Source organism: Enhydra lutris, unplaced genomic scaffold (genome assembly GCF_002288905.1).
Source record: "Enhydra lutris kenyoni isolate GAN:26980312 unplaced genomic scaffold, ASM228890v2 scaffoldscaffold48, whole genome shotgun sequence".
Lineage (NCBI taxonomy): Eukaryota > Metazoa > Chordata > Mammalia > Carnivora > Mustelidae > Enhydra > Enhydra lutris.
Window position 1 is genome coordinate 17,041,327 of NW_019154132.1, and position 8,378 is coordinate 17,049,704.

General features: G+C 44.6%; 1 protein-coding gene across 1 annotated transcript in view; it reads right to left on the reverse strand.

Moving 5' to 3' along the window:
• Positions 1-7,943, reverse strand: part of LOC111156723 (kinesin family member 13A) — a 207,015-nt gene extending 199,072 nt beyond the window's left edge. The window contains exons 1-2 of the mRNA XM_022517767.1: positions 7,872-7,943; positions 7,518-7,608 (exon numbers count right to left, since the gene is read on the reverse strand). Of these exons, the coding sequence (XP_022373475.1) occupies positions 7,518-7,608; positions 7,872-7,926 (146 nt within the window). The 5' untranslated portion in view covers positions 7,927-7,943. The remainder of the gene's footprint in view (positions 1-7,517; positions 7,609-7,871) is intronic.
• Positions 7,944-8,378: the final 435 nt, after the last annotated feature.

Sequence of the window (8,378 nt, forward strand, 5' to 3'; positions counted from 1 at the left end):
AACAAGATGGGATCAGAGGGAGACAAACCATAAGAGACTCCAAATCTCACAAAACAAACTAAAGGTTGCTGGGGGATGGGGGCTAGAGAGAGGGTGGCTGGGTTATGGACATTGGGGAGGGTATGTGATATGGTGAGTGCTGTGAAATGTGGAAGCCTAATGATTCACAGACCTGTACCCCTGGGGCAAACAACATATTATATGTTAATAAAAATAATAATTTATAAAAAGGGAAAAAAATTGGGGAAGAATATTCTCTAGGATTCCAGAAAATGAAAACCTATGTCACATCTAAAAGATTAGAAACCCAAACAGTGGGGCACATGGGTGGCTTAGTCAGTTAAGTGTCTGCCTTCGGCTCAGGCATGATCACAATATCCTGGGATCAAGCCTGCATCAGGTTCCCTGCTGGGCAGAGAGCCTGCTTCCCCCTCTCCCTCTGCCACTACCTCCTACTTATGTTCTCTCTGTCTTCGCATGTGTCAAATAAATAAATAATATCTTTAAAAAAATTTTTTTAAATAAAGAAATCCAAATAGCTTTGGACTTTTCACCAGAAGCCCAGGAAAGTAAAAGACAACAGAGCAACTAAATGTCTTTAAAATGGAATTTGATACCCACCTAAACTATCAATGAGGTGAGTGAGGAGAATAGATATTTTCATGGTTTCAAAAAGCTTTTATCTTCTGAACACCCTCTCTTAAAGGAAGCTACTGAAGAATATGCTCTACACAAAATTAAGGCAGTAAACCAAGAAAGAAAAAGGAGACAGAAAAACAAGAGATTCCGCACAGAAGAGAGGTAGCGGGAATCCTCAGAATGATGTGACAGGCAATCCCAGCATGACAGCTATGTCAGGCACAGAAGACTACCAGTTCATACAGGAGCATGCTGGAAGGCTTACGGAGAAATGTCTCTAAGAAGATGCTATCAAGAAAAGTATTTGATATGTTTAAATGCCTTGAAAGGGGATTTAAGCAAGGAGCGGAAAATGTAAATGTTAAATTAAGGATAAGTACATAGAAAAAGAAGCAAATTAAAGAGAAAGTAAAAAGTAAAAACAATTGTTAACTCCTGGAAAAACAAAAAATTTTGTATGACAGGAAAAGAAACCATAGAAGAGCACATGGCTCAACTGTATATAGTTGACTATATTACATAAACATATAAATAAACACTAAAAATGGATAAAATCAAAATTGCTATATAAGTATTTTGGGGAAATAGGGGATGGGAAGAATTTGGGGGTGCGGTACGGATAAGACATAGAAAGAGAACCTAAAACAAATAAAAAATCAGCACTACCAGCATGTTATTCAGAAATATGGAGGGAGGGGTGCCTGGGTGGCTCAGTGGGTTAAGCCTCTGTCTTCAGCTCAGGTCGTGATCTCGGGGTCTTGGGATGGAGCCCCGCATAAGGCTCTCTCTCTGGGAGCCTGCTGCCCCCCCCCCCCCGCCCCTTCTGCCTACTTATATTCTTTCAAAAAAAAAAAATCTAAAAAAAAAAAAAAAGAAAAGAAATATGGAGGGAAATACCAAAAGAATGAGCTCAAATTGCTATATGTGGCTGATTCTGTGAAAGAAATGAAAAAGAGGATTCCTTCTTTTTTATCACAGATTTTATAAATTATAAAACTACTTTACAGAGGCGCCTGGGTGGCTCAGTGGGTTAAAGCCTCTGCCTTCGGCTCGGGTCATGATTCCCAGGGTCCTGGGATCAAGCCCCGCATCGGGCTCTCTGCTCCACAAGGAGCCTGCTTCCCCCTCTCTCTCTGCCTGCCTCTCTGCCTACTTGTGATCTCTGTCTGGCAAATAAATAAATAAACTCTTCAAAAAAAAAAAAAAAAAAAATAAATTTTAAAAAAAAAAAAAAACTACTTTACACTTTAAATTATCTACACTAGGGGCACCTGGCAGGCCCAGTCAGAAGAGCATACATCTCTTGATCTTAGGGTCATGAGTTCAAACCCCCTTATTTTAAGTAATCAGAAGAGATTACTTAAAATTGAAAAATTTCAATAAATAAAGTACATTGATTTTTACACACACACACACACACATATATATATTCAGGACCCAATCTCTTGCCCACTTAACTTCTGTTTTTCAAATTATAAGTTTATAACACATTCCTGGGTTGTGAAATTAATTCAGTAAGTCAACCATCACTTCTAAAATGAATTAAAACAGAGGGATAGGAAATAACAGATACGCTGCACATAGTAAATTTTTTCATGAACCTCCATTCACACGCACGCGCACACACACACACACACACACACACACACACACACACACACAGAGTCCATGATGTTAAATATATTTTTAACCATGGACTATGAACAAAATAATTTCTTTAAAGATTTTTATTTATTTATTTGACAGAGAGAGAGATCACAAGTAGGCAGAGAGGCAGGCAGAGAGAGGGGGGGAAGCAGGCTCCCCGCTGAGCAATGAGCCCAATGTGGGGCTCGATCCCAGGACCCTTAGATCATAACCTGAGCCGAAGGCAGAGGCTTAACCCACTGAGCCACCCAGGCATCCCTGGAACAAAATAAATTTTAAAACACTAATCTACACTGCATTATAATTACTTTTAGTTTTGCTTTTAAAAGTAAGAGATTCCAATCTACCTTTATTTTAAAACAAAGGCATGGCAAATGTTGACAGCTAATGAAAATATTCTATTAAAATGCTCTTTAAAAATACCACTAATGTCATGCATGAAGAATGATCACTCTTATGTTAATGAAATCTAAATGCTCTGCTTTCTTACAACTGACTATAATATTTGAGCTAGAGAGAAGTATAACACAGAAAACAGAAGAGAATTCAAAGTCACCCAAATAATTTTATAATGTGGAATATTACTGATTCTTAGATGATCTATTTTTTAAATTTTACATGACTTTCACTGATTTCTAAATTTCTGGTCCGCAAAGATACTTGAGCAGAAGGAGCCATCCTAGGTGCCTTTGGAATAGCAGGGGAAGCCAACTTGGAAAAAAAGTTACAACATACAATACATAAACGGGGCGCCTGGGTGGCTCACTGGGTTAAGCCTCTGCCTTCGGCTCAAGTCATGATCCCAGGGTTCTGGGATCGAGCACCACATCGAGTCTGCTTCCTCCTCTCTCTCTGCCTGCCTCTCTCTGTCAAATAAATGAATAAAATCTTTAAAAAAAAAAAAAAAAGAAGAAGAAGACTTTAAACTATGTATCTGGGGGCACCTGGGTGGCTCAGTGGGTTAAAGCCGCTGCCTTCAGCTCGGGTCATGATCCCGGGATCCTGGGATCGAGCCCCGCATCAGGCTCTCTGCTCAGCAGGGAGCCTGCTTCCCTTCCTCTCTCTCTCTGCCTGCCTCTCTGCCTACTTGTGATCTCTGTCTGTCAAAGAAATAAATAAAATCTTTAAAAATAAATAAATAAATAAATAAATAAACTATGTATCTGTTCATACTGTGGTTTTTTAAATGTTAGCTATTTGGGAACCTAAGGATTCTCACTCTCTTCTCCCCTCCTGAATTGCCTTGTTTCTGCATCCTGTTCCATGCACTTCCACGCCCCTCCTCGGGCCCCTGTTCACACCAGGGAACCTACTCGGTGCAGACACTTGCTGAGCACCTGCTGTATGCCAGCTGCTAGTTAGGGCATGACACAAAGGTAAGTAGGGTAAGTACCTGCCTTCAGGGAGCCTGCAACCTCAGAAGGAGACAGAAGAGGAAACAGGTCATTTTCAAATAATAGGGTACATACAATGGCAAAAGTATAATCCACATAATCTACCACATTGTATTTTAGCTATTTTTCCTTCTCTCTTCCCACCTTTCTCGAAGTCACAAACCTCTGATGATACAGGCACTAGGCCCATACTCATCTTTGGATCCTCTGTGCTGAGAAAGGATCCCATGTGATGTAAACTTCATAAATATCTCCTGAATAGTAAATGCAACAATACTTTAAGAAACATGTTCATAATCCAAATGGCCAACAGACACATGAAAAAGTGCTCCACATCACTCGGCATCAGGGAAATACAAATCAAAACCAGAGTGAGATACCACGTCACACCAATCAGAATGGCTAAAATTAACAAGTCAGGAAACGACAGGTGTGGGCGAGGATGCGGAGAAAGGGGAACCCTCCTACACTGTTGGTAGGAATGCAAGCTGGTGCAGCCACTCTGGAAAACAGCATGGAGGTTCCTCAGAAAGTTGCAAATAGAGCTACCCTACGACCCAGCAATTGCACTACTGGGTATTTACCCTAAAGATACAAACGTAGTGATCCGAAAGGGCACATGCACCCGATGTTTATGGCAGCAATGTCCACAATAGCCAAACTATGGAAAGAACTTAGATGTCCTTCAATAGATGAATGGATAAAGAAGATGTGATACATACACACACACAGTGGAATATTATGCAGCCATCAAAAAAAAAAAAAAAACCAAAACTTGCCATCTGCAATGACGTGGATGGAACTAGAGGGTATTATGCTAAGTGAAATAAGTCAATTGGAGAAAGACAATTATCATATGATCTCTCTGATGTAAGGAATTTGAGAGGCAGGGCGGAGACTGTGGGGGTTAGGGAGGGAAAAAATGAAACAAGATGGGATTGGAAGGGAGACAAACGGTAGGAGACTCCTAATCTCATGAAACAAATTGAAGGTTGCTGGGGCCTGGGGTGTTAGGGATAGGGTGGCTGGGTGATGGACATTGGGGAGGGTGTGCTATGGTGAGTGCTGTGAATTTTGTAAGACTGATGATTCACAGACCTGTACACCTGGAGCAAATAATCCATTATATGTTAATAAAAAATAAATAAATAAAATTAAAGTAGTTGATCTTAGAAACAAAAAAACAACAACAAAAAGAAACATGTTCATATCTATCTTAATGTTTCAAAACAGTGGTCAATAAATATGTCCAACTATTAACCGGGACCTCTGTAGTGTAGTATAATCTTAGAATTTCAGAATAAGTATCTTTAACCTCAGAAGTCCTATGATCTTTCAGTCCTTAACATGTAGTCTTGGCTTTTATTCCATAAAGGGGGGAAATCATGAAAGCTAAGCCTATCTGTTTCTTTTTCTGGAAATCAAAGGATCCTTGCTTGTTTTTACTAGCAGGACTGCAAACTTTCACCCACTAAGTTAAAATTTCTATTCGTAGTTAATACATTAGTAATTTCTTGCAATTTTCAGGAACATAAAATCGTCACTTTGACACAGGTTTGCCAATATTATTCTAAGACTTCCTATAGTTCAAGCCTTGAACTAATAGGTAAGAAAAATAATATTCTCACCTTTCCCTGAGCTCTAGCCCAAAATAAATGACAGAAATGAATTGCAAACATAACATGAAGCATTGTTGTAATTAATCCACCCAGAGCCCAAGGGAGGAATCATTTCTATTTTTAAATACACTGTTGCTTTAAGGGAAAACCAGTGGAGAAATATGAAACCAAGCTACATAATGAAAATCAAAACGCACTGGTGTCTCCATCCTTGCAAAGACAGTAATCCTAACCTACAAGCTGCACCACTGGACAGACTGCACTCAAGTTTTCTGTAAACTGAGTGACCAGTACCGAGGCAGAATCCCACAAAAAGGGTCCATCCACCAAAGAATCTGATCTGTCAGGGGGACAAAACAAGAGAACTCCCATGTTTCAATGCTATTTTTAACAATTTCAGATAAGGAGCTATTCTAATAAGCCAGCAGATGGATAATTCCCCAAGTCACCCTACAAATCTTTACTTAAAAGATCCCCATTCGTAATTGCAGTGGTGTCCCTAAAAATGATCAACTAATTATTAAGCATTTCTAACCACCTGTCTACAGTTATTTCTATCCAGGTTCCACAAAATTAAATGTTTCTCTCCACAAATTAGCTTCATTTCATTAAACGGTAACTAACCTTAGCACTCCCAATGGTTAAGAGTGACAAGGATCAGGTGCTAAACCAGCAAGAAAAACAGAAGCGGCAGCTACATTAACGGGAGCTAATATTCTACCTGTTTCCCAGACTGCTCTCAAGAACCTGACCCAGCAGAATTTGCAGAGAAAACAATAAAAAAATACCCAGTTCCAGAAAAAATGTTGATGATGTGAACATCTAATCCAACCCCTAAATACTGAAATTTACTCAGTTCACTATCACCATGAAATACACAACTATACCACTACAAATGTATCTAAAATACTATAAATCTTTACAATGTATCTAAAGATATTATCCAAGGATACATCTATTACTGAAAAGCAAGTAATGCATTTTAAGTATAACTTTAGCTATCTACTATCACCAGGACTATCTGCTATAGGGAGCAGAATGTTTGCAAACTGAACAAAAATTTCCAGCCTCAGCACCAAAAGCAAATAACTCCCAATCTTACCTCCTGACAACGTCTTCCCTGAAATTTAGCAAAATTGTGACTGAACACCACATGATTATAGAATAGAGGCAGCTGCTTCCTTTAGCAATAAAATAACAAACCCTACTTCAGCCTCTATTCAGTGAAAAAATCTCCCAAGAGCAAAAAAATCACTAAATTGTACTACATCAATCAACAGGTGACTTTTAGAAACACACTCATACTCATGTCCCAGAGGAATTAATTCTGTCAGATCTCCCGGGTTTGGGTTTTTTTTTTTTTTTTTTTTTTTTTTTTTTTTACAAGCTACTGCATTGCTATACTGAATGAATTCCAACCGTTTTCTTCTCGGGGGGGCTTACCAGAAAAATGCCAAATATTCAAATTATTTTAAGGCATTTTCCCATACTGCTGCGTGGAATAGAGCAGAATTAATAAGGATCCAAGAGTTACCACTTTTCAAATGCAAATATGTTGCCATCTAGTAAATGCAGCCCCTTTTTAAACATCCCCCCAGGGTCTACACAGCTCAGGGCACCACTTTTGTTTCCTTGAAAATCAAAATTCGCGCATTACATTCAGGCATTATCTCGACCCAGCACCAACAAAATAATAATTTTAAATGGTCCACGCCTGAGCCTGCATCATACAATACTGTTCTGCTTTATTATGGGGGGTCCCCCCCCTTTTCCACGCAAAGTCCCTAACAATTCCGCCAAATAAAGCGAACTGTGCAGCGGTAGAAAAAAAAAAAACGAAGGGCACTGGGTTCCACTAAAACAAGGCCTTGCGATCATCCCTTGCCCGCCTCAGGCCTCAGTTTTCTAATCTGTAAAATGTGGAACTAGTCGTCTCTGGGATCGCATCCGGCCCCCTCTCTCCGGGTGCCCCGAAGCTGGCCAGGGACGCGGCGGGCTGGTGCCGGCTCGGAAGCCGCTCGGGATGGGAGGGGACAAGGAGGGGGCAGCGGGAGGAGAGGAACTTGGACTTGCAGCCGCTTCAGACAGGAGCGTGCGACAAACTTGAAGCCGTCCTCCTAACAATAGGGACGAGCACTCCCATTTTCCGGGCTCGAACTTGCAGGGGACTGCGGGGTGGGAGCCGCCCGCCCGCCCGCCCTCTCGGCGCCCGCTGTACCTTTCTCCCTGTTTGGTGTTAGAAGGAGGAGGGTGCAGGACCGTTTGGTTCCCTTCCATCTCCACCACGCACTTGGTGTTCAGCTCCAGTTCTGGAAGCAGAAGGGAAGAGGGCCGCTGCCGCGCCGAGCATCCGCGCCGCCGGCCCCCTGGGCGCGGGGCTCCCCCGGGGGGCGGCCGAGCCGGGGCGCCGGGGGCTCCGCGGCCAGTGCGCCGCCGCCCGCGCCCCGGCCCCGCCGCCCCCGCCGCCCCCGCCGCGCTCTCGCCGCCCCCGCCCCGCGGCCCGCACTTTGCAAAGTTGCCCCCGCCCTCGGCCCGACCCCAGATGGAAAAAAACGAGCGGAGAGCTCCTCACCTCGCCGGTTCATGGGCCGGACCCGGACGGCAACTTTTACCTTGGTATCCGACATGTTGGCGGCGCCCGCTCGGCCCGAGGCGGCCCCTCACGCGCCGCGCCGCCGCCGCCGCAGCCGCGCGCCCCCCGAGCGCGGCCGCCGCCGCTCCGCCGTGTGCTCCGCGAGGCAGCGCCGAGGCGCGCGGGCCATCCCGGGGGAGCGCGACGCGGGGCACGGCCGGGCCCGGGGAGGGGCGGGCGCGCGGGGCGGGGCGCGGCGGCGGCGGCGGCGGCGCGGGCGGGAGGAGGCCGCGCCGCCGGGCCCAGGCGCCGCTCTAGCCGCGCCGGCCGAGCGGAGCGCGGCGCGCCGCGGCCCCTCGCACCCGCCCCGGGATGGCCCGCGCCGCCATCTTCCGCGCCCCGCCCGCCGGGCCCCCGGGACGCGGGGAAGGCCGGCGCCCGGAGCCGGCGGGGAGCCCGGGCGGGAAGGGCGAGCGGCGCGGGGCCTTGGGCCGTGGGGGCCGGACG